Source organism: Melanotaenia boesemani, chromosome 6, assembly GCF_017639745.1.
Source record: "Melanotaenia boesemani isolate fMelBoe1 chromosome 6, fMelBoe1.pri, whole genome shotgun sequence".
In the NCBI taxonomy this organism is placed as follows: Eukaryota; Metazoa; Chordata; class Actinopteri; order Atheriniformes; family Melanotaeniidae; genus Melanotaenia; species Melanotaenia boesemani.
The window spans coordinates 4978680-5005436 of NC_055687.1; the positions used below are offsets into that span (position 1 = coordinate 4978680).

Consider the following 26757-nt stretch of genomic DNA (forward strand, 5'->3'; position numbering starts at 1 on the left):
TACAGCTGTAATAATGACCCCGGTATTACCGCTGTAATAATGATCCTGGTAGTACCACTGTAATAATGACCCTGGTATTACCACTGTAATAATGACCCCGGTACTACAGCTGTAATAATGACCCCGGTACTACCGCTGTAATAATGACGCTGGTACTACAGCTGTAATAATGACGCTGGTACTACTGGTGTAATAATGGCCCTGGTAGTATCGCTGTAATAATGACCGTGGTACTACAGCTGTAATAATGACCCCGGTATTACCACTGTAATAATGACCCCGGTACTACAGCTGTAATAATGACCCCGGTACTACAGCTGTAATAATGACCCCGGTACTACAGCTGTAATAATGACCCCGGTATTACCGCTGTAATAATGACCCCGGTATTACAGCTGTAATAATGACCCTGGTACTACAGCTGTAATAATGACCCTGGTACTACAGCTGTAATAATGAACCCGGTATTACCGCTGTAATAATGACCCCGGTATTACAGCTGTAATAATGACCCTGGTACTACAGCTGTAATAATGACCCTGGTACTACAGCTGTAATAATGACCCCGGTATTACAGCTGTAATAATGATCCTGGTAGTACAACTGTAATAATGACCCTGGTACTACCACTGTAATAATGACCCTGGTACTACAGCTGTAATAATGACCCTGATACTACAGCTGTAATAATGACCCGGTATTACCGCTGTAATAATGACCCCGGTATTACCACTGTAATAATGATCCTGGTAGTACCACTGTAATAATGACCCTGGTATTACCACTGTAATAATGACCCCGGTACTACAGCTGTAATAATGACCCCGGTACTACAGCTGTAATAATGACCCCGGTATTACCGCTGTAATAATGACCCCGGTACTACAGCTGTAATAATGACCCTGGTACTACAGCTGTAATAATGACCCCGGTATTACCGCTGTAATAATGATCCTGGTAGTACCACTGTAATAATGACCCTGGTATTACCACTGTAATAATGACCCCGGTACTACAGCTGTAATAATGACCCCGGTACTACAGCTGTAATAATGACCCCGGTATTACCGCTGTAATAATGACCCCGGTATTACAGCTGTAATAATGACCCTGGTACTACAGCTGTAATAATGACCCTGGTACTACAGCTGTAATAATGACCCCGGTATTACCGCTGTAATAATGACCCCGGTATTACAGCTGTAATAATGACCCTGGTACTACAGCTGTAATAATGACCCTGGTACTACAGCTGTAATAATGACCCCGGTATTACCGCTGTAATAATGATCCTGGTAGTACCACTGTAATAATGACCCTGGTACTACCACTGTAATAATGACCCTGGTACTACAGCTGTGATAATGACCCCGATACTATTGCTGTGCTGTTACATCTCTCATCAGCCCAAACATAAAAGCTGCTGGTAGTTCCAACATTGGACATACAGGAGGTCCTGTAAGGGAGTTCCTAGTATCATAGATAAGACATTAGTTAATTAGATGTGCTGTAAGTGACAGGTGGATATTTCAATACTAAGACTGCTCAGGTAAACTAGTCTATACACACAGGCTACTGTGCACATCCGTCCGAATCTGTCCTTGTCCAGCTCAGAACGAGGTGTAAACTGGGCCAGTGAGGAACATCTGTTTAGTCCAGGTTAAACGCTGACGAGGGAACTTTGTGCCTTCATCGGTGTTTATCTGGTTGGAAATGATGTGACTGCAGTGCTTTATGTTTGTTAGCTTATTTTACTGCATATTATATTCAGTGGTCCTGCTGGACCAAACATACCTCCACAGGCTGCTGCATGGAAAAATTTGGGAACCCCTCTTAAGCTTGGACAGTCTCTTATCTAAGTTAAGTCGACGTTTTCATTTTCTAATGTTCGTAGAATCACATGAGGTGAAGCTGCTGTTGCCCACTTCTTGTTTTTACTGTTGCAGAGAACATTGATGTTAACACATTATATTTATGGTAAACTGGCATCTGAATTATTTGCTGACAAAATGACTCCATCATGTTTCAAATAAACATGATATCATGAGATGAATAGTGGAGTCCTGCTGGGACTGATTCATTGAGTCTTTTAATGAGAGTAGGAGGGAGAAAAGCTCTGGACTGGTAGCTTATAGTTGTGTGTGAATATAGAATATTGAGCTTTGGTGATTACGTATCCTGTGTTTGTGTTTGTGTGTGTGTATGCGCATGCATGCATGTGTGTACTTGCATGTGAGCATGTACAGTATATGAATTAGGGCGGCCTGGGTGAGCGTACGACTCCCAGCCTGACTTTTTGTCCCAGTCCGGCTCTGCTTGACACAGCTGGTCTGAGTTTGAGTCCTGGCCACCAGAGCCCAAAAGTCCTTTCATTAAAGATTGTGTGAATCAGATCTTTTTAGGCTGAGGAAGATCAATAATAAAAGATCGGATTGGGTGAAGAAACATGAGGATGGAAACCAACGTACAGGAGCTTTGGTTGCAACAGGCCCCAGGTTTGAGTATCAAGCTGTGGCCCTTTGATATATGTCACAACTCACATCTCCAAATTTAGGATCTTTGGTGTCTGTGTAAGATGCATTTGGCTCTCAGTGTGGAGCATGGAGGAGGAGAGATGATGGTGTGGAGCTGACTGAAGGCTTTTTTATTCTCCTTTAAGTCCGTAAAAAAGTGCACCTTTTCAAACTTCAGTCCCCTCATACTTTTATGCAATTTATTTTAAACCCAGTCATACGTTTTATCGATGTTCATTCCACATGCCAGACAAAGCTCAGGCCGGGACTCAAACCTGGGCTGGCTGCAGTGATTAGCATCTGCCCCATACTCGGTACATGGGGAGGAATCTCAGGCAGGTGAGCTACACACCAGTGCATATTACAACATTCCAGATTATTAAACGTCATACACTCAAATCAAACCTCATCTTTCACTTGACCTCATAGTTATGTCCATTCCAAGCGGCAACCTCAGCCGGTAAAATGTGAAGCTTATCAGAAGTGCAAAAAATTGCAGTTCACCCCTCATCCACTAGAGGCTCCAAAACAGAGCAAATCCCCATAGACTCACATGTTAAAAAGACCAACTTCACAGCAGAAACAAACATGTTTAAAGCCTGGTACAAAAAAACATTTTAGGATTAATAGGTCAAGTTCACCTTCATGACAACTGTGAGGGGGGTGAATTTTTTTCTAACTCATCCATTTAGATGTTATTTAATCTGGAAATTTTGCATAATTAGGGGTGTGTCCTTTTGATTGACATGTATCCAATATCTGCAGCAAGAAGGGAGAGTGCAGCACAACCGCGGTTTTTAGCCGGCTAACAATGCGCCTTAGCTTTAACCCACATACCTTCATTAGCCGGTTAGCTACCGTCAGATCCGAGTTGGCTCTCTTAGCTACATGCAGCTCAGAGTTTGATGGGTGTCAATCATCCACCCCCATGCTCACCTCCCCCTCTCAGCTCCACCTCTTTGCTCATTTTTGGATTTTCTGGAAATTATGAAACGCATGACGCTGCCAAGATGGCGACGGTGGGAACCTCCCAATGAGCTCTAATTCAGCTCTTCAGAAACCTACGGGTTACGTCACGGAGGCTCCGTCCATCTTTTATACACAGTCTATGGTCCTTCCTCATGCAGAAAGGACGCTTCCTGTCCTCTGCTGTGTTTTCTGTAACTGACAACAGAAGAACACATTCTCTGAGTTTATCATGTGCTGTGTTCACTTACATTTAAGCACCTTAGATTTATCCAAGTCAAAGTCAATTTACACTAAATGTTTGTTAGAATTCCGTCAATGCTGCTTGGGCTGGCACCTGAGGGTCCTATCAGATTTCAGGGACCTTTGGCCCCGGCCCTGGTTTGGAATGAGCTGAATCACAGAATGAAAGCAAAGCAGCCTTCCAACATGATGCTCCACAATGTAGAAAAAAGTAAAATTAAAGCAAAACTTTTCATTTTTACTTTAACACATTTACAATATTTTTTGCTCCGTTTATCTGCTGGATGCCAGAAAGATTTATAACTCCTGCAGCCTCCTTCCTCCTTCACTTCTGAAACTCAGACATCTAAAAAGATGTGCTGAGACATGTTTTCACATCTCATCTTCACTTTATCTGGGTCATATATATTTAAAAAAAAACTGATTACCAATAGGCTACAGTTCCTGTTCTCACCACAAGAGAGCAGTAGTGATCTTCCAGAAAGTAGCCAAGCTCTCCATGTGGGGCGGCAGTGGCCTGAAGCACTGACAAGTGGTTGTTCTGTAAGTGAAGCTTAAAGTCTCCTCACCAGCTGGAGGAATCTGACCTGGGGCAGAAGAGAAAACTTCCTCCATGAACAGCTTGTCCAATAAAATCATTTTCAGCTGTGAGAAACAAGATGATAAGAGACGCTGTGAACGGAACGTGTCTGCAAACACGACTTTGAGAAAACCCACCAGGCTCACAGCATTCCCTCTAATTCCTAACCAGATATTTCATGAGGGACTTTATCGTTCCAAATAACTACTCAACAAATCCTCATATGACGGAGGAGATTAAAAGTAATTTGCTCATTTGTATCATGAGAGAGGGAGTATTTTCTACTCATCTAACACAATTCCCTTATGTCCTTACTTAATTGGAAATTTAAAGTTTTAATGGAAATTCTATTCCTATTAGCTTAATGCTAATCATCATTGCTGTGCCCACTGTGATGGATAACCTTCTGGAAAAGAAGAGGATTTATTCTGACACAATGCTGAAGCAGCGTGTACAAATTAACCTTTATAAAGCATCATTTTAGTTTGTTTGTTGCTCAGCAGCATTCAAGACGACAAACTTTTACGTTGCCATGGTTGTTTAGTCAATTCCTCCACTAGTGGGCAGTGCTGAGCTCAGAGTTCACTCCCGCGACCTTGACCCCTGACCAAAGTGGACATGTTTGGTCAGAAAAAAACAAAACATCAGCACAAACACCTCAAACCAATTGTCCTGCTGGAGATAATAAAGCTAACCTTGAACCTTGAACCTTGAACTGTCAAAACGGTGGTGGAGGGGTGATGATCTGGGCTTGTTCTGCTGTCATTAAGTGGAGCATGAACTTCTCTGGATACCAAAATATTCTAGAGTCAGATGTGAGTCCATCTGTCTGAACATTAGAGCTTGGTTGAACCTGTCTCGTGCAGTAGGACAATGATCCCAAACACATCCGCAGATCTACAGCAGAATAACTGGAAAAAGAAAGAATCAAGATGGTGACATGATCCAGTCCATACCTCAGTCTGACTTAAATCCTGTGGTGGCACCTTCAGAAACCTGTAGAAACCAATGCTGCAAACCTCAATTAACTGAAGCAACAGTCTGATAACGTCATCCAGAAAACCATCACTGCAACTTACCGCTGCTACAGGAGCTTCTACAAGCTGCTGGATCATGGAGCAGAAATATAACATTTTCTTCTTTCCTAAAAAGTTGGACATAACAGTGAGCTCAGCAGCAATGATTAAAATGAAAGTAATGGATTAAATAAAGTCATCATGTACTTTCTTTTTCTGCTGGCTGTAACTCTGTGCTACAGTCTTCATTATTCTTGAGTTCCAGCGGTTGCGTTGCAGCAAGTTTTTCCATAATGTGCTCAGTTAGCCTACTGTGTCAAATCAAAGGGTCAGCACGTGTGCAGGTAGAGCGGTTTATCCCTGGCAAACATGATGCATGCTTTCATCACTGCTGCAGGATGATTCACCTTCTCTCACACTTATGTCACCATATCAGGTAGAAAGAGAATCCTACACTCTGCTCAGCTCCTCTAACGAATCAATCTCTAGGATCTTTTTTATATACTTACTTCTGTCTGTGAACCGTTACCTAACATCACCTTAATATTTAGTTTAATCCCACAAGTTGCTCAGAAAAACTTTGGAAATGTCACAGACAGACGTGACAAACACATAATTAACAAAGCAGCAGAGAACACTGTTTCCTGGAATAGAAATTTCCGTCTGCTGTCTCAGTGTTGACCTCCTTCTGGCTCTGCTCTGTCTCCTCTCCATGTGCCATCACCACCCACTTACTGCCTCCTCAGCGGGAGAAAGGTTAATACCCTGCTCCTGCCTGTGTCTGCTCAACCCCGAGTGTGTGTGAGGGTGTGGATGGATGCAGTGGGAGGACATGTTCTCAAACTAACAACCATTTGGTTTAAACAAGTAAAGTCAGAAACAGCAGCACTGTGCTGGTAATGCAAGGAAAACAATGTCTTATTATAATTCTGTCTGATTATTTTCACCAGCAAGGACCCCACATCAACTGGGTTTACAGGTTTAATGAAATGTATTCATGGAGTGATGTGATTGGTTCATTTAGGGTTTCTCATGATTCAGGACCCAAACCAGCTTAGGACCCCAGATGGTAGCTGGAAAACAAGAAAGAAATAAATGATATGAAGGGAGAGGTGAAAAAGTTGAGATGGGTAAAGGAAGAGAGATGAAGAAGGTGATGGAAGGATGGAGGAAGGCTGGAATGATGAATGGGAAAGGGATGAGGATGGATGAATGGATACAGGGGGGAAGATGATGGACAGATGAAGGAAAAAAGGATGGCTTGATGATGGATGGAAGAAAGGATGTAAGAATTAGGGAATGGAAGACCGTTGAAGGGATGGGGATGATGAATGAAGGAGGGAGGAAAGGAGATGGGCAGATAAGGGAAGGAAGAATGAATGGATGGATGATGGAGGGAAGAGAAAGAAGAATTGGTGAATGAGGGAAGAGTGATGAATGGATGAGAGATGAGGCTGGATGGATGGATGGATGGCTGGCTGTATGGATGGATGGCTGGCTGTATGGATGGATGGATGGATGGATGGATGGATGGATGGAAGGAAGGAAGGGGTATAGAATAAATGGATGATGGAGGGAAGAAGGGATGGACAGTTGGCTGGGTGAGGTTGGGTGAGGAAGGATGAAGTAAAGAAGGTTGGATGGGTGAAAGAAGGGAGAAAGGGTGAAAGAAAATGTAAAGGGGAGGATGGATGAATGGAAGAAGGAGGAAGGACATACAGATGGATAGATGAGGGATCATGGATGAGGGGGTGGGGTTAGGAGAAACGTTGCTGGGAGGGTGAAGCTGGTAGAAGGCGGCTAACCAGGTGGTCAGAGGAGGTGTGGCCTGATCCTGGAACTAAGTTAACCTTCATTTAGCTAAATGATGATCACATTTTTCTCTTTTAGAAAACACAGTTGCAGCTTCATTACTTTATCGTTGCAGAAAGTTTTCCAGCCTCTGATCTGTGCCATTAGCATTTAGCAACAAGCTAATAGCTTCACCCTGAAACCATTCATCTTCACAGAGAGAATATGAACAAACACCTGCATTTCATAATCTTTAGCAGTTTTCTTAAAGAATAAATGTTAAAAACCTTAAATATTTATCATTTATACCAGGGTCTGGGTGAATACTCGATTCTGATTGGTTGTATGATGTCCATTAAAAAGTGATGAAGGACATCTAAATAGCTGACTAAACGTTAGTTGGTAACCGTGGCAACAGAAACTCAGACGCCGGGCTGGAGACACGCCAGATCATGTCTGTGACGGCGCATTGCCATGAAAGCAGCTGCAGGCTACAACGTTTTGTCATCCCGCAACATCCCAACCAGCAGCGGTCAGGGTCCACAAACGTTAAATCTCCGTCTCTCAAACGGCACTGTGGACATGCCAGTATCTTTATGAAATGTCACGATCAACGTCAACGTTGCATTTAATTTTAAATAGGTTGTCGCCTGTCTTTCTGTCTTGATTACCTTACTTACTTGATACAGAGTGAATGTTGGATAATATTATAAATACGATTGAGGATAGACTTACTTGCTACACATTTAATGATCAGAGTGAATGGTGGATAATATTTCTCGCAATAAAAACTATTTAGGAAACTTTCTGTGGACTTTGACCTCGAAACAAAATGTTGCATCATCCTCTGGACACACACAAGCTGTAAGAGCTGCACCCGCCCTCTGAAATGTTTGTGTCATGTAACTTAACGTTAGGCAATCACCTCCCTTCCCTCCACTGATCAGGTCTAATACAACAGCTGACCAAGCTGCAGGTTCTGTATTAGAGCCGGTTACCTTGGCAACGTGTCACAACGAAATAGTTCACTCAGCCGCTTCTTGTGAATAACTTAGGATTTTAAAGGTGAAAAACAACATTAACGTAATAATAATTTATTTAATATTTATTTCTTTCATAAGGGACCATGGTATAAGCGGGATAATGCCCTTCGAGGTGTCAGACGGTTCACGCCTCCACGTTGTCCATTAACAACCCATCGAGCATCATCACTTACATATTTAAAATATATACCATAAAACATTAAATGAGAATAAATAAAATAACATAATTATGTATGTAACTGTGTAACTGAGGCAAAATATTGTTGGAACTGCACATATTTTTCTCCAGAAATTTCAGGTTGTTCGTGATGTTTTCTAAAAGGATAGTTCATTAAATGTACACATCATGATAATGTACTTGTACTTCTTTGCTCTAAAACAGGAGGTTATTTGTTGGTTAATATAGGCTACTACTGTTTTGCTAGTCCAGCCAACTTGAGATCATCTTACTCTAATGTGACCAACCGCTTTGTGCAAACACTCAGATTTCCTTAAGTCGTATTCTACTTTTGGAAAAGCTTCCCAGCAGAACGTTGCTGACTAAGCAGCTTTCTGACAAACAGACATGAAAGTCTCTGAAGTGACATTGTTAGTCTGAGCACAGAGAAACTTCAACACATCATGGACTAAAGGACAGTCTGCAGAGCTCTGAAGTACTGGATCCAGAGCTGGAACAGATCAACCAAAACAGATCATCTGAAGGCCAAAACATCAACACAGAGGGAGAATTTACATATAGCCGTGTATATAGAAAAGTCATGATATGAATAGTTATGTATCAGAGGATGAAGAGCATCTCTAAAACACGTCTTAGAGGGAAATCAAGGACAAACACTTGGATGACACTCATCAGTATTTTAAAGGATGATGGAGGAAAGGTCGATTTATTCCAGATTCCTGATATGTAGCAGCCTCCACTTCAGTGAACATCGAGGAGAAACTTTCCTGACAAAGAGCGCCCTTCCCACCATGATGAAGTAACGTATCTATGGAAGCCCATTCCTGCCGCTTATAAATGAAAATATTCACCAAATAGCTCATAATCATGAGATAACATCATAAGTATGAGATAAACAGTGATAATTATGAGATTCAAAGTCATAATTAAGATATAAAAGAATCATTATAACAACATTCAGTTACTGAGATAATTATAGTTTTTTAATCTCACAATACTAATGAGTTTTTATCTCACAATTATGACTTTAAAACTTTCTCTATTTTTCTTTTTCATTTATAACTGGTGGGATATGGGGGTAGAAGGATACATTCAGCAGATTTTTCATCAGTATTGTCATTTAGAATAAAATGTTTTGGATTCAGTTCAAACCAAATGCAAAATAGAAGTACTTTTCTTAATGCTCAGTATTTTTGGAGCCCATGGTGGGAGCTGAGAGATTCAAGGTTGGGAATAAAAATAAAAATTGCCCTCATATGATTTATTCACACACCCCACTTCATGGAAATGTGCCTGAGTCTTGTACATGGCAGTAATGGCTTGTAAAAGCACATGGAAACATGGAGAAAGGTGTTTCTGCAGTGCAACGTTCTTACATTGTCAAAGCAGCATTTATCCCCCTTTTTTTAGAATTATAATCATAAAGGAAAAAAACCCTAAAAGTATAAAATTACTGTTTTATTTTACTTAAACTGCTGGGTTAGACTCCAGCTTCACTGATTGTACGAAGCAGTATAGAAAATGAATGTATGAAAGGGGCGCCCTTGTTTGGAAACAGGATTGTGTTTGCATGACACAACTGAGATGCTGCAGAGCATTGAAAACATACTTGCAGGAAAATGGACATCATGGTAAGGTGACAGAATATTTCCAGACAGCGACAGTCCTGCACCTAAAACTTGCCGCCTCTCTACTGGTTGCACGTTACGGATGTGATATCTGATGCTGCAAACGTTAAACTGGAAAGATGCAGAATGGGTTTGGAGATGCTGCATGACCAAAGTTTGATCTCTGGAAAAGGAAACAGGATGTGACTTCTGCTGTCAGCACTGTGGAGAAACCTTTTGTCTATAAATATCAGCATCTTCTGGAAGTGCAACGCTCTGATTGATTTTACACAATATGTTTTGTCAGAGCATTTTCACAATGATTTGGATTGCTGCCTGACTAATATGCTCTGCAGGTAGAGGACAATCTAATCTGGCAGTTGCGTTAAGAAAAACAGCTTTTTTCCTCTAATGCATTTACCAAGAGAAAAATGGGCTATTTATGTACCTACAAACTGCAGGTACACACACATACAGTTTAGGGCCCTCATTAAAACAGCTCAGCAACATGTTACAGCGCCCAAGCCTATTGCATCTTTTTCAGGCTGTGTCACAGCTAATAGCGTCTCTGACTGAGGTGTTTGCCACCATGGCTGCTTGACGCTGTTGCATCCTACTGGTGTTGACTGCAGGCTTATGGAACGAAGCCGCAGATAAAGTTCACAGCTGAATAATTGATAGCTCACTGGATGGGTCACAGGGTGGCGGAGAGGAAGAGGAGGTGGAAGTGGAAGGCAAATGCCAGAGATGATCACTACGCTCACGTCAACCTGTGAGAGCTTGTTAGCAGCTGGATCTGAGTAGCTCTCTCCTACACAGAGATATCCAGATAATGAGATTTGGGTAATGAAGCAGGGTTATATAATAGTCACATTTCATTGCCCAACTACAGAGAGTTTTTAATTTAGACTGAAGTAATAATGGTCTTCCTCTCAATCGCTCCAATAAGTAATTTTCAAACGGGAGCTACATGGTAATTAGAGTCCCAACTCAGGAGCTGTAACAAGAGGAGATAAAATTGAGAACAATCATCATCGGCATCATTTTCAAAGATGTGTCGTCTGTTTTAATGTTGTGGCAACACGGGAGAGCAGAGAAGTTCAGGCCTCCTCATCCACAGCGTCTTCCAATTCCTCCTATAGGGAGTCTCCGTCTGAGCACCCGGGGACATGTAATCCCCCCCAGGGTTGGCCCATTGACTGTGAGGGCTGGTAAACAACCCACTTAAACTGGCTCCACTCTGAGTGGAGAAGCAGCAGGTCAATCCAACCCTCAGATCCACACGTCTGTCAGCCACCCACGCTGGTCTTGTTCTTGTGGTCATTTCCCGAAGTTCATCGTCTCGGGTGAAAGTAGGGATGTACACCAACGGGAAAACCAAGAGCTACAACATTAAAAGGAAGAAAAGAACAGTTTCTCACATGGAGACACTCCAGGCGGCACATGAGAACGTAAAGAGGGAGGATAACTTGTTCCATCTTTTCTTTCTGACTTCTGTCACGTGTTGGAGGTGAGGACCCAAAATGCAGGCAGATCAGGCAGGAGGCAGAATTGGTGCAGACAAAAGGGTTCATTCTCCCAAAATACAGGAACAGGGAAACACACGTTACTGGGGAAAACCACATAAGGATCTGACAAAGACCACTGAAAACCAAGGGGCATATATGCACAGAGGGAGTAGCAAGGAACAGGTGAAGTGAATGAGTAATTAGACCAGGGGAACTAATGAGCCAGAAACAGAAACCACAGGAACACAAGAGGGAAAACAAGAAAACCGAACTAAACGTGACAAAACCCAGAACTAGAAACAAGATCAAAACAGAACATGACAAACCAAAACCATAAACAATGATTAAAATCTAACACAAACCAAAGAACACACCAAAACCCAGGAACCACGACACCTCCCCATAGGAAAGAATCCTTTAAAAAATTCCCGGATCCAGGCGGTGATCCGAATCACCCCCAGAATCTAATGACTTGCTCCTTATTCCATTTCTGATATTTTCTGAAGACTTCATCAAAATCCGTCCATAACTTTTTGTGTTTTGCTGCTAACAGACAAGCCAGTGCTGCCGAATACATGTCCTCCGCCTTGGTGGAAGAAACCAAAAGAAAAATACTTCGTTTATCCCAGAGGGTTATTTCAATGTTGTAGTAGAGTTTTTTTTCAGAGTAAAAAAAAAAAAGTTATATAAAAATAAAATAAAATAAACAAGTAGAAATATGTGTGCAAATATGTTAAATAAATAAAATATGTAAATAAAATCTAAAGTAAAAAAATGATAAAATTAAAAATACAAATTATATAATAAAATATAAAATATATTGAACACACCTGAAGTGAATTTGTTTTAAAAATATTTAAGATTAATCAATATTATAAATAAAATATAATAGTATTATAAAATATAAATATATACGTTTAGAAATAAAATATATAATAATATCAAATTAAATAAATAACAATAATAGGAGTGAATAATAAAATCAGAAAATTATGTAATTTATGTAAATGAATGTAAATTAAAATGATGATTTAATGACATTAAATTAGTTTCAATGATGGCCACTTTAGGCTTCCGTAGAAAGTGTCTGATTCACATTTCTTTTCAAAAGCTGCTGCCCCTGGCTCACCCCTAAAGCTGAGGGAAACCAACCTTAGTCTCAGACTAGCTGCTGCTTTGTATTCCAGCGGCATCGAACACAAACCACTGAAGTGAGCATGAGTAAGTGACCCATTTTGAACTGGGCCTGTTGTGGCAGAAGGGTCTGAGTGGTCTGTTGATCCTTCAGGCTCTGATGTGCAGCTAGTAAAGCCTGCTTCACAGAGACGTTGGGATTAAGACTCAAAAAAATGCAATCCATTGGACCTCAGCACATAAAAAAAAATCATTAACTTCTCAGAACAAAGAAACCAGGATGTAGCCCTGGAGCCAGTCCATGGGGTAGAGTTTGCACATGTATGTTCAGGCACCGTGTAGGCCAACACAGTCCAGAGCAGAAGCAGGAGCAGAGACAGCGTCTCACATTTCAGCAGTACCTAAAAACCTAAATAGGTTGCTTTAAAAATGAAATAAGGGGATTGGCGCCAATGACTTTCCTTTTTCCGCTTAGATAACAAACAATCAGCCTTTAGTCATGACATTCCTCAACGGATTCACTGCTTTTTATCTAAAAAAAAACATCAAATGTTCATTTTAGAGCAGCTGTACAATCATTCTGCTTTTAAACCCCAATTCTCTGGTCACATGTGTTTGTGGGTCACATGCTCGTGTGTTTTTGTGTGTCAGAGACGCAGACAGGGTCTGTTCTGAGTGCGAACAGAGGGTTCGAACAGCTCGTGTGCAGAGACGCCAGCCTCCCTCTCAGCAGCGCTAACTGGCCTACATGGCTGTCACCGCTCCGCTCAGACAGAGATGAAGGCAGATAAAATCAGCCATGATTGATGCTGCTTGCCTGTTTCTTTTCTTTTTTCTTATTCTTGCTGGTTTCTTCAAGCAGCTGCTGTGGCGTTTGGTGGTGGAGGCCCAGCAGAAATGAAATATGAATCAGTAGAGGTGGTTTCAGCCTTCACATTGCTTGTGTTGTAGCTGGTAAGCACAGTTATTGATTCACAGGCCAAACAGCACCAAGGCTCATTTTTAGCTTACAGATGATTGTTGTAATGCCATTGATATACTGTTTATGCTTCTATCTAATTATCATTTTCACCTCTGACAAATGCAATCTCCTTTCTTTGTGGAAACCTTCCTAAAGCCTAAGATGGCATCATGTTTTATTTCTTCATACTCCAAAATTAATGATATTGATCCTGTTATCACATAAAAGAAAAGAAAGGCAGCAAATCATCATATTTGAAAGCTGCTCCAACAGAGAGAGTTGTAGCTGGAAATGGGGCAATAAAGTTGAGTCAGCGCCTCGCTGTTCCTCTGTCCACATTATAGCCTGCATGAAAGCAGAATTTATTGCAGGGCTGTTGTATTAGGTCATGTCTTGCAGCTTTCCATCACTCTGCTTCTTGGTCAAACAGAACCTGAAGGTGTGTTTGGCTCATGATCTTGTGGAAAACTAATTAGATTGCTATAAAACTCAAACTAGGTGGTGCTTTGTTGAAGTGGACTGCTGCTGAAATGGACTCAGACCAAAGTCCAGGGCCACAGGTTATTGCCTACGAACATTTCTCTGCAAGGTGCGTAAATATAATCACAGCTCTGACTGCTTCCACAGAAGCAAGTGGAAAAACAGGAAAAGGGCCAATCGAAGGCATTTCTGGTGTCGCAGCATCTACATTCATTATATGACTAAAAGTGTTGGGACACCCCTCCATTTCAATGACTTCAGGTGTTCCTACCAAGGTCCATAAAGACATGCAGGAGTGAGTTTGGTGTGGAGGAACTTCACCCCGACTGAACCTCCTTCAGGATGAACTGGAGCAGACTGCAAGCCAGACCTTCTGGTCCAACATCAGAGCCAGAGCTCACAAATGTGCTTCTGTAAGAATGGTGAAGAATTCCCCTAACACACTCCTAAACCTGGAAAGCCTTCCCACAAGAGTCAGAGCTGTCACAGCTGCCAAGTGTGGGCCAACTTCATATTAAACCCTACGTGTTAAGAATGGGATGTCCCAGATGCCCCAGAACTTCTGGCATTATAGTGGATGTGCTTTTTCATCTTAAAATAATAATTATCCAGCAAGTGATTAAGTTTAACTTCAAATCATGCACTCCACAGTGGCTTTGTCTTCAGAGAGTGAGCTGACCTGCTTGGTGAGATTACAGAGTGACTTCTGAGCAGAAACTGCTTCCTAAAACAAACCATGTTAGATGTCTGTTGTGTTTCGGGACTTATGTACAGAAACTATGGCAAGAAGTAGGAGACAAACAGAGCATTTCTCCTCCATCTCTGAGCTGGATTGTGCCTTTCATGCTGGATGTATTGCATTACATTACTAACACCAAGCTGAAATCAATCCAGAAAGAGCTGCATCTGCAGTGAGGCTGGGAATATGGAAGAAGAGTCTCTGATCTTAAATCATTAACTGCACTAACTTGCCTCCTGTATGAAGCACAATAAAAACCAGCAAGATACTATTTTTAAAGGCATATGTTCTTTCCACATATGGTTAATTTAGGGCGTTTCTCAGTGCAAATGAGCATAAACCGGGGGGGTGGATATGACTGACCTGTGCATGTCTGATGAATGCCAGTTCTTTTTACATCTAAATTTTATTTGGCAGATTAATTTTAAAACAGTTTCTACAAAATTTTTCAGGTTTCTCGTCTTCTACTTTGTCTTCATCAGGAGGGATTTCTTTGTGGCGGTTGCTTCACATTGGCTGTTTGCTGCTTTATTCTGGGCTTGAATGTGAGCTGCTGTTAGCTGCTGGTCTCTAATGATCTCTGCAGCAGAGGGAACTGCTTTACTGCAGGAGTTAAACAGGGATAAATGAGCTGTTTGCCAACACTGCTGCACGGCGTAAAAGCTGCGATCAATACAAACGTGTGACTGGAAAGGATTTAAAATAAGAAACAGGTTTCCCCAAATTTACTGTTACCTTTTACATAAATGCAATATATTATATAGTTTTAAAGCAACACTACTGAACTTTGGTAGATTTCTCACCGAGTCGTCCCCCAACGACGGCTAATCCAGCATCACACTTCATCCTGTTTCTTCTTTGAGTTCTCTCCAGCCAGTAAACATAATTTCATTTCATTTCATTTCATTTAATTATCACTTTGGCAAATAGCATGAACAACATAATTCTTTCCATCACTTTTAAAGAGGCAGTGCACCCGAAAACGTGTTTCTTTTAACTGTAAACAACACAGAATTTCTTAATTGTGATGAAAATCACATAAACTGTTGATAAAATAGTTTTTTTTTTTTTTAACAGGATTTTGTGGGTAAGAAATGGTTCATAGCGCCCTCTACAGGGTAAAACCAGGATATGTTTTTTTGTGACAGAATGGTTTCTATAATCACCAGACAATTTTAAAAACTTTAAAAACCTACAGCCCCTCCCTCCAGATGCAAACAGATGGGTCCTCACCTTGCAGGAATAAAAAACCACGCCCACCAACGCAAATAAAGGGATGTGAGCTGAGCTGCTGTTTGTCAATCATACTTTCTGCGTAACTCCACCCACTGCTGAATTTGGAAAATGCCTGAAACTGCAGGGTTGGGGTGGGAGGTGTGGGGTGATCAGGGGTCAGAGAGTGGGCAGGTCAGGATACACAGGCAGAAATGATTGACAGACAGCAGCTCAGCTCACTGGCAAGATGCAAAGCGAGATTCACAAAGCAGCAACTACAGAGCGTCTTTACCCACAAAATCCAGCTTTTAAACTAAACTTGTACATGCATACACACACACATATATATATATATATATGTGTGTGTGTGTGTGTGTATATGTATATATATATATATACACATATATATGTTTGTGTGTGTATGTGTCAGTCGTGATAATCGTTTTAATTTTAAATTAAATAATTAATTAAAAAGAAAAGACATGTGAAATTGAGGCATTATTTAAAAAAAGGAAAAAAATCTTTAGAAATTTCTCATTTGAAATTTAAAGCATGTATTTATTGCATCTGTTTATTTTAGGCAATATTTAAAATATATATTTATTAATTTCACTGACATATTTTGAGAAATTTTTCAATATTGACATTGAGGCATTCCAAACCTCTGAGCCTGGTTCTTCCCTTTGCTTTATTTTTCCTCTCGTCTTTCACCAAGTGCATAAAGAAAAATGGTTTCCCTCTAACGAAACCAGGAGTTTTTGACCTTGCAATGTGTCCTGAGATAATCTGTTTCTGTTTGAATTAAACAGAAAAAACTGAGTGTTGAGCAGAAATCTTGTTTTCCTAAACAGGAAGAATATTCTCCATCTTCAACTGAATTCAAGTAATTAGATTTAAAAAGTAATCCACCTAGTTGTGTTTTTGTCTCGTGAAGAGCAGGAGTAGCGCACGTGCACGCTTTTATCATCACTGCTTTGAACATAAACGCTTATGTTCCATCATCCTTCTGCCTGCTTGGCCTACTTACTGCCTGTTTATAACCGAATCCACAGATAGATACAACTCATTTTCCCTCTACCTGCTCGATATATTTAACCCCCTGATGACGTCAGGATTCAGCTCCAGATATTGATCAGTGATTGATTGTAGATTTGCCGACAGTGTAAAACAGCTGCAAGAAGAAAATGTGGACTAAAGTGGAAAATATGGATGCAACTTTAACTTAAACTCAGCGTGTAACTCATCAGTGCACGAGCCCCGCTCCTCCATCACCCCCCTCACAGCGTGTATTTCGAGCTCGTCCTGGCTCCCTCTCTCCTCATCCTCACTCCCCCTCTCACACTCAGCCAGCTCGTGCTGCAGTGGATCAGACGCAGAGCTCCGGCGCGCGTGCCTCTCCGTCGCAGATCGTTTTATCTGTTGGAATACGATCGAAAAAATGTGGCTAATTTCAGCTCTTCAGCTCCCAGTTTGGTTTTTCTACCTGCGACTCCCAGTTATCTTTCATCTGATGCGTTTAACGTCTTCTGCGCGGACTCCAGCGTCCAGTTCGCGCGCCCTTTTTGCCTAGAAGTCGCGTGAGTAAGGGACGCGCGGACCAAATTGTTATAAATTTTCATACGACTGCTTGTGATTAGTTAACTCGGCACAAATGCGCGGAGCCACGCAGAAATGAGCGTTTGGGTTCGTTTAAAACTTGACGGTTCTGAAGGCAAACGGCGCCGCGTGCACTCAGGTTCGCTCCAATCTGCCTGCATGAACAGGGTTTGACTTTGTCTCAAAATATCACGCATAGCATGTTTTAATTCAGCAGACATGATGGCTAAATCTTATGATTAAATAATCCAGTTGTGGCTAAAGGTGCCGTGGCTCTAACCGCACCAGTAAAGCGCAACATAAAGCCAAACTCTGCCTCCTCCCGCTCTGGACACGTGTTGAGTTTACTTCGTATTTTAGTTGTAAAATTGGCACATAAAGCAGCCTAACCTTTTGCCTTTGGCTCGCCTCTGCTGCAGCACCGGGGCTTGGCTCACCTTCAGAAATGCTGGTAACGTGGATACGTCCTCCGCGTATAAGCCGCGCCGCCCGCGGACACGCGTTGCTCCTCCGGGCATCTCTCATCCTTCTTCTCCTCTGGCCACGGCCGTCCGCAGGCAAGAAGAAGCTGTACATCGGAGCTCTGTTTCCCATGAGCGGAGGCTGGCCCGGCGGGCAGGCGTGCATGCCGTCCGCTCAGATGGCTTTGGACCTGGTGAACAACAGGAGCGACATCCTGCCGGACTACGAGCTGGAGCTCATCCACTACGACAGCATGGTGAGTGCATGTGGTGGAGAGTCAGAGGAGGTGCGCCCTTAAGTGATGTGTGGTGTCAGTGAGGGGAAGCTTGATCAGCCTCTCCAATCACCAGGAAGAGAAACTGACTCTTGGCTCTTTTTGTGTGCTGAATGTCATGTTTTATCCCTGATTCTTTTTCAGATTTTTTAAGCCTCTTTTTTTAAATTTTTACCCAGTTTTCGTTGCACACACTAGGAAGCATCAATCTAACATGTAGCATAGCAACATGATGGGGAGAAACTCAGCTAGAAGACCCCACCAAGCATTGACATCCAAACCAAACACAGTTCAAACCCCAAGCAGTTATATGGGGATGAAAGAAAATCATGAGAACAGCTCTGTCCACTTTTTAGCTTCTGCTAATTTCAAACCACACAAACAAGGTGTCACATGAAAGCATAGTCTCAGCTGATTACAAAGATGTCTGTCTCATCACTGTGGGACAGAAACTCTGGGAGTTAGCAGCCAGAATCAGAAACCATGTCTGGATGCTCGTGGTGTTTCTAAGGTGAATGTGGGGCTATCCCTGATCCTCCCACTCTGACCATTGATAGAGGCGTTGATAACCAGATTGCTGAGATATTTATCTGTGTAACATCTCTACTAAAACATCTGGAAATCTTTTCAAGTTAACTTTTTTTTTAGCTTTTTGCAAAATTCCTCATCAGACATGCTCATATTCCTAGATGAACTGGGCTGCTATCATCTGGTTTTCACTGAGAGTAATATGGTTTTCTTTTCTTCTTTTACATTTTCTACTGTGTTCCAGGTGAATTTACTCTGACATAGTAAAACATATCTTGATTCTGACACTTCTGTAGTTATTCTCACAGGTCCCAGCTTTCTGTAGAAACCAAGACTGTGCATACAGCGCTTGTAGTTTCGGATATGCTTCATTTATTTTGGGTATGTCATTTTGGGCAAGAGGCAGGAAATATAGGCCTCATGAAGAAGAGGTTAAAGGAGGGCTTTAATAAAAAGTCCATACCAACAGGTCCTCGCCCTGCCTGATGATGTTGGTGCTGGATTGTGGTAAAGGAGCAAACACACCTCCTGCTTGTTGCTCATCAATCATTAATCATGTTGGTATTTGAAAATACCAGCATTATAAACTGAATCTAATTTTCACCCCCAACTGGTTTCATTACCCCCCCAGTTAACCATCCACAACACTTCCTATAAGAATTTAATCAAATAGCGCATTATTTATGCTCATATTTGGGTCTCATTACTGCATATCCTATTTGTTATACTAAAATTTTCCCTCCATCCAGGAGCCTTTTCCCAGCAGTAGAATAAGTGCAAACGTATAAAAACCGACTGTCCCCCCCCCACTCTTCTCCTCTGGTGAGGGTTGTTATCAATCACGCTGCAGGACAGATGCCTGGAGAGTTGGCTGAGGCTCCAAACAGTTAACAGCTCTGGGACTGGTTGGAAATTTGCTACGAGCTTTATTCTGATTGGTGTACACGGCTCTGCATTGGAATCCTGTTAAACAGAATAGCAGGGAGAGAGAGAGAGAGAGCGCCTGTGTGTGTGCATGTGTGAGGGATACAGAGAGAGAGGGAGAGTTGGCATGGCAACACAGTTACTCTCGAAGCAAACCATAGAAACAAACAAGGCTTCAGCTCTGTGAAAATATGTGTGCAAATTCAGACACTGCGTGTAAGCAGAGATCACGGAACGCAGCATTCTGTTCCACCTTGTTCTGTGCAAGCAAATGCTAAGCAGATGAAACGCGTCTGCATGTGCGCGTCCTCCGATTACAAGTGTAGTGAGGCAGACGGATTTAGATGTAGCAGCTGTAAAAATAAAGATAAAGCAATGAGCAGATTTCATAGGGATTGGAGAGCATCGCTTCTGCCTCAGGAGTCACTGCTGCCTCCGGCTGAAGATCATCTGAACATGCGAGGCTGGTGTGACATTGAGTGATGCTGGTTTATTCCTTGAATTAAGTCAAGGAGGGATTGCTTGGAATGAGGTGTTTACCAAACATTTCTGGTCTGGTCGGAATAGAAATGAGGAACTTACTCACTTGGAGGCAGGATACCAATTAGGAGAGATTAATTAGCTGTAATATTTACCTCTCTCTTCACATCCTCGTTTGGTCAGAGAGCAGATTTCTACCTGATGAAGCACAGCTCTGTGTTTAACTGGGAGATTAAGACAAGGGTGTACCAAGCCTTGTGTTTGCTTTCGGCTCAAGATCAAGGCTGCAGGAGTGTAATTATGCAGCAGATTCTCTGAACCTGAATTTATCACTTTTTTATTGCAGCTTTAAAAGAACAGGCATTAAAGTTTGACTAGTTTTTGGCAAACAGGAGAAACAAAACACACCCACATGTAGTATTTTGTGACCATTAGGGTTGGAAGTGTGGAGCTTGTTCAACATCATACAAAATTCATGAAGCTTGACTCTTAATCCCCTCCTGTCCCTTTAAATGGATGCAGATACCCCGTGGCTCGTTTCTACAGCTCTGCTTGTGACAGCTTCGGACTATTTACAGCCTTTTTCAGATCTACACACACGCATGTACAGTGTGTGCAGACACACAGTCTCCACGCAGGGCCGTTGCCATGGATATATCAAAGCGGAGACTGCAAACTTTGATCAATTATTAACAGTCATGAGTGAGACAGTGGAGACAGAGGAATGGTGGAACAAGGTGCTTCCCATACTTCCGCCTTTTATTTTAATTGGCAGCCGTGACACGAATCCCCTCTTCGCGTGGCGTAACGGGTTTTCATCAGCGGTCCTCATGCATGTGCGCTGGCATGCCAGCCTGAAGTGTGGTGCCAGACATAATTATGTGGAAATTAGGAGATGTAGCCATGCATGCTTTGAGATTCAACACATAGGCTGTCCCCTCAGCCCTCATCATATCCCTTATTCAGACTCTTTTTATAATATTCAATTATGAGTGTAATTAGAGTTTTTTTTATGACTTCTCCCATTTTTTCCCAGTTCAGGGAAGCTTTAGTTTTCCTCTGACTATCCCATCAGCTGGGCTGGTGTGATTGGAGGGTGTACATAGGTTTATTAACACAGCTCTGGTTTCAGCTGTGGGATTTTCAGCACCAAGGACAGCAACAAAAGTGTGTGTGTGTGTGTGTTTATGGCCATGCACACACACACTTTGCATTAATCCGAATTTGTGTGACAGTAAACGTGTTCGTGACCATGAACAGCAGCGCAGGCCGACGTGGGCTAGAAATGAAAGAGGAAACGGCGATGACCCCGGAGAGATGAGGAAGACAGACCTCCAAGAATAGCAGAGATTCCTCAGGCTTAATTGCGTACCTGCCAACACCCCTGTTCGATGTGGTTTTTCCATCAGGGAGGGGGCATGCTGCCTCACCTCACGCTGCACTCTGCTCCCTTTTTGTTAGCGGAGGGCTTTATACATGGAAATGCTGAAACACTCAAGTGGAGCGTCTGATGCTCCACTAGAAGCTTTTATTCTCCTGTAATTATATACCTTTATGTTTAACTGATTCATATGAAATGAAGGTAAAAGAATCAGAAACTGCTCTTTAATTGGCCTTTACATTATCTATCTATCTATCTATCTATCTATCTATCTATCTATCTGTCTGTCTGTCTGTCTGTCTGTCTGTCTGTCTGTCTGTCTGTCTGTCTGTCTATCTATCTATCTATCTATCTATCTATCTATCTATCTGTCTGTCTGTCTGTCTGTCTGTCTGTCTGTCTGTCTGTCTGTCTGTCTGTCTGTCTGTCTATCTATCTATCTATCTATCTATCTATCTATCTATCTATCTATCTATCTATCTGTCTATCTGTCTGTCTGTCTGTCTGTCTGCCTGCCTGCCTGCCTGCCTGGCAGACTGACTGACTGACTGACTGACTGACTGACTGACTGTCTGTCTGTCTGTCTGTCTGTCTGCCTGCCTGCCTGCCTGACTGACTGACTGACTGTCTGTCTGTCTGCCTGCCTGCCTGCCTGACTGACTGACTGACTGTCTGTCTGTCTGTCTGCCTGCCTGGCAGACTGACTGACTGACTGACTGACTGACTGACTGACTGACTGACTGTCTGTCTGTCTGTCTGCCTGCCTGCCTGCCTGCCTGCCTGACTGACTGACTGACTGACTGACTGACTGTCTGTCTGTCTGTCTGTCTGCCTGCCTGCCTGCCTGCCTGCCTGCCTGACTGACTGTCTGTCTGTCTGCCTGCCTGCCTGCCTGCCTGCCTGCCTGACTGACTGTCTGACTGACTGACTGTCTGTCTGTCTGTCTGCCTGCCTGCCTGCCTGCCTGCCTGCCTGCCTGCCTGCCTGACTGACTGTCTGACTGACTGTCTGACTGTCTGTCTGTCTGCCTGACTGACTGACTGACTGACTGACTGACTGTCTGTCTGCCTGCCTGCCTGCCTGCCTGCCTGACTGACTGACTGACTGACTGACTGTCTGACTGTTAAGCCCTTGATTCTTTTTTATTTATTTAATATGTGAATCTTTTTTCTTTTTACAAGATAAAGAAAAACATTTTCTTTTACTGAGTTTTGTTTTAATTCATTAATTCATTTCTAAGTCCTCAGCTGTTTGTTTTTACCCTTTTCACTCGGTGAATTGATAAGTATTATTTTAATAATAATAATAATAATAATAATAATAATTTATGTTTTTTTTCTTTTACCTTTTTAGCTATTTTTATATTTATTGGGGGGTGGGGGGAGATAAATTAGATTATTCTCTTGAATAAATATGAAATATGAAGACATGAAAAGTCAATAAATGAAAAATGAGCAAGTACTGAAAATAAATATTTGTTTTTGTAATACACATTTTGGCCACAAGGGGATGAAATGCATCACTGACCTTGTCTGACTTCGGAGGACCTTCGACGCTAGCAGGAAAGCACTAACTCATGTTTTATCTGGAATCAGAGGCGTGTTTATGTTGACATTTGTCATGCACATGTTAAACAGAAGACGCAAACTTTGTGTGTTATAGAGCGAGGCAGCAGGATGGGAATGTCTTTGTCTTTGGATAGAAATATGGTGTTTTGGCAGGAGATAGTGGCTGCTGCGACTATGAATGTTTACTGGTTAAATATTTGTTAAAATGAATCATTTGTGCTGCAGTTCCATTTTGTTTGGACGTTGCTGTGGATGTTTGGTGTGATTTCCTTTGTTCGTGTGGCAGGAATCGTTTTGTAACGGAGATCTCTGCAGCCATTAGTGATATTGGGCCTTTGTTTATTTATCTTTTTCACAGAAGCTGTGTTGTGCAGCAGAGTGATGATTGTAGCTTTGATGTTATTACATGGAAGGTGTTATTCTTCCATTCTGTCTCACTGAAGTAATCGTCCAAAAACTGGGAGATCCCAATCATTTTTCATAACAGTGGTTGGGTTTTTTGTTGATTTCATGAGATTTTGGTGCTTTTCACATTTTGTTACTCATTTTGCTTCATGTGAATTCTTGTTTTTATCTATTGCAAAGTAAAATAAATGTGAGCCATTGCAGCCAGTGACGTCAGAGAGAGATTTATTTTTACATGATGACTGAGGCATTTAAAAGCTTTGGAAGGGGTATCTGCACACTGGTAATTGGGTTTACCACCCAGTAAAATAGTTGCTTCGACTAATGTCTGCCATTATATTTCTCCAGCAAACATTAAGCTGTAATTATCCTTGTTTGAAATTGAAGCCTAGCAGCCTAACATACTGCTCTATCTTCGTTCATATGGCCATCAGTTAATGTTTTCTATACAGAAAAACGGTCTCGACAAACACGTTGAAGGATAATAGCTGTCTTGGTTTGGATATTTTAATAACCAACAGAATCAGAAGCTGCACTTCTTGATTAAATTTTAATTTCTACATGTTATAAGCAGCAAGTCATTTGGAGACTTGATTAAAACAAGCTGCTATTAAAACTTGTAATGTGCTATGGTAATGATAGATTGATTAAATAATTTAAAGGTAACTGGTGCGGCTGGTGAATTACAGCTCATCAGGATGAACTTAAGACGGTGTAGCAGCAGAAAACTAACAAGCTTCTCCTCAGCATGAAGCCAGCCCTCAGCCACAGTGATGGAGAACACAAACAACCTTCGGGAATACCAGTGTTTAGAGAGCTCTAAGTGTCAATCTGCATCTTCCTCACACTAACATAATGCAGCGGTTATGAGGAGACGTACTGTACTCCGAGGATGCTTGGCAGAGTGCAGGCTCACATCCTGCTGATTTCACTTAGAAACACCAATAAGGTGGAAAGCGATTTGTGGAATCAGCTGGAGAGCTGATTGATTGAGAAAACCCGCAGCCCCCGGCTAATAAACATCGTGAGGCTGCTTTCCCAGAGATATTAATGCCATTTTCCCACTGATTAAAGACTTCTCAGACAGTGATTAAAGACACACTTACTGACAAATTTCATATTCATTCACTACAAAACTAATCTGTGGAAGAATTTATATCAGGATAGAAGACAAAACTTACTAGTTGCTTCTGGTAAAAAAAAAAAGAAAAAAAGTTGTGACTGTCATGGTAGAAGATTGTTTTAAAGTGGTACTGCTTGTCTACATTTCAAACTGTAGATCACAATATCTTGCCTGACAGGCTCAGGGAGTGGGTGGGTATCTAGAGAACTCCTGTGAAGTGGTTTTTATTATGTCTATATCCTCCGGCGTTCCCCAAGGTTCTGTTCTGGGCCCACTGCTTTTTGGATTGTATTTGTTTCCTTTTAGGTATTTAATAAGCAGATTCAGTTGGTTTTCATATCATTATTATGCAGATAATATTCTGCTATACTTGTGTTATTTAAGCTTGGTGATGTTTCATTCATATAATTTTTTTTGTTGGATTCAGTATGTAAAAAACAAATGTGTGACAAGTTTCAAAGCTGATAAGAGATTTTCTTGTCATCTTCAGTAAAATAAACAGCACTGGTGCTTCAACTCAAACATTTAACCTAGGGTTGCACATTATCAGGACAGCATGCAATATGTGATAACACTGTTGAAAGTTGCCATGACGAAATGACCTGTCATAAATAAAACTTGATGCTGCTTTGATTGTTGCTCGTGCGGAGCTCCACTTGCAGAACTTTCATGCACAAACATCTGTTGAGCTTTAAAGCTTTTGCTATAATAACGTTAGCAATGTTGATTTAGCTAAAGCTAGATTTCAGAAACTCTTCTTAATAAAAAGCATTTGGTCAGCAACACAAACAGATCACACAAAGTGGTATTCTGCAGCCTAAAGACTGGAGATAACAGAAAATTAACAACCTTTGAAAAAGTTTGAAGCTATTTCTTTACCAACTTTTGATCAATCATAATGTGATTGTTTTATAATCCAGTGTGGATTCTCATTTATTAATATCAGTTTCTGTCAGATGAAGCAGAATTTACATTAATGCTCTAATGTCTTAACTAATATAAAAACAGGCAGAACATGGCACAACACAACGGCTGCTGGATTTGTCTATAGCTCCTTGTAGTTGTCCTGTAGGTGGAATCGGAGATTGTGTAAATGTGCATCACTCAATGACAGGAACGTTGGCGGTTTGATTCCCACTCGCCTAGTTGATCTGTTGTTGTCTTTGGGGGAGATACTTCATCTTGCCTCCAGTGTCGGCATCGTTGGTGTATGAAGGAGTATATATGTTCAGTGTAGGTCGGAGAGACCATAGGTGCGTATTGGTTGCCATGTTTCCGTCAGTATGCACCGGGGAAGGTGTGGCTACACACATGTTGCTGTATTTTCTTGTGTGTCACTTTTCTTTTAACCAGCATAGTTCCAAATAGCTGGTGTGCTAAATGTTTTAGCCAAGACTTCTTCTGCATCCACATTTTTGTTGCTCCTTTTGTTCCAGTTCCACACCACTCACTCCATGTGCTCGATCGCGACTGCTGCTCTAATACAAGCTTAAAACAGTGCATCTACAGGCAGTATCCAGGAAATGTCCATTTTATTCGTCATTTACGTGCACAGAGCATGATGCACAGCAGCTTTTTGAAGAGTGTCACATTGCTTTCTTAGAATATGTAAATAGTGACGACTATTTATCCCAGATTAGGCAGCTGTTGCAATATACATATCGAATAGGCTAATATCACCATTAAGTAAAATTTACTATATGTCGTGCAGCCCTAATTTAAAGTTAAAGTCAGATATTTTATATATACATCTGACAGATTTCAGTCTGGCTTCCATGTTATGCCCTCAGCTGAAGTTGCTTTCGCTATTCCTTGATTTAATTTCTACATTTCACGCTATAGATCAGAATAGCTTGGCTGACAGGATCAGGGCATGGGTGGGTATACTGTGAACTCATCTTGAGAGTTTTTAATCCTATCTATATGGAGGGTCTGTCTCAGTTAACTTTATAATTTTAAAATCATCATCTGAACCTGCGTCCCCTGGCATTCCCCAAGGTTCTGTTCTGGGCCCACTTCTGTTTGCATTTTATTTGTTTCTT

General features: G+C 41.6%; 1 protein-coding gene and 1 long non-coding RNA gene across 2 annotated transcripts in view; one reads left to right on the top strand and one right to left on the bottom strand.

Annotated features, from left to right (window-relative positions):
* Nucleotides 1–18027, bottom strand: part of LOC121641645 — a 35680-nt gene extending 17653 nt beyond the window's left edge. The window contains exon 1 of the long non-coding RNA XR_006010750.1: nucleotides 17961–18027. This is a non-coding gene — a long non-coding RNA (uncharacterized LOC121641645). The remainder of the gene's footprint in view (nucleotides 1–17960) is intronic.
* The window catches only part of gabbr1a (gamma-aminobutyric acid (GABA) B receptor, 1a), a 139479-nt gene that overhangs the window by 35653 nt on the left and 77069 nt on the right, over nucleotides 1–26757 (top strand). The window contains exon 7 of the mRNA XM_041987908.1: nucleotides 18128–18288. Coding sequence (XP_041843842.1) covers nucleotides 18128–18288 — 161 coding nt within the window. The remainder of the gene's footprint in view (nucleotides 1–18127; nucleotides 18289–26757) is intronic.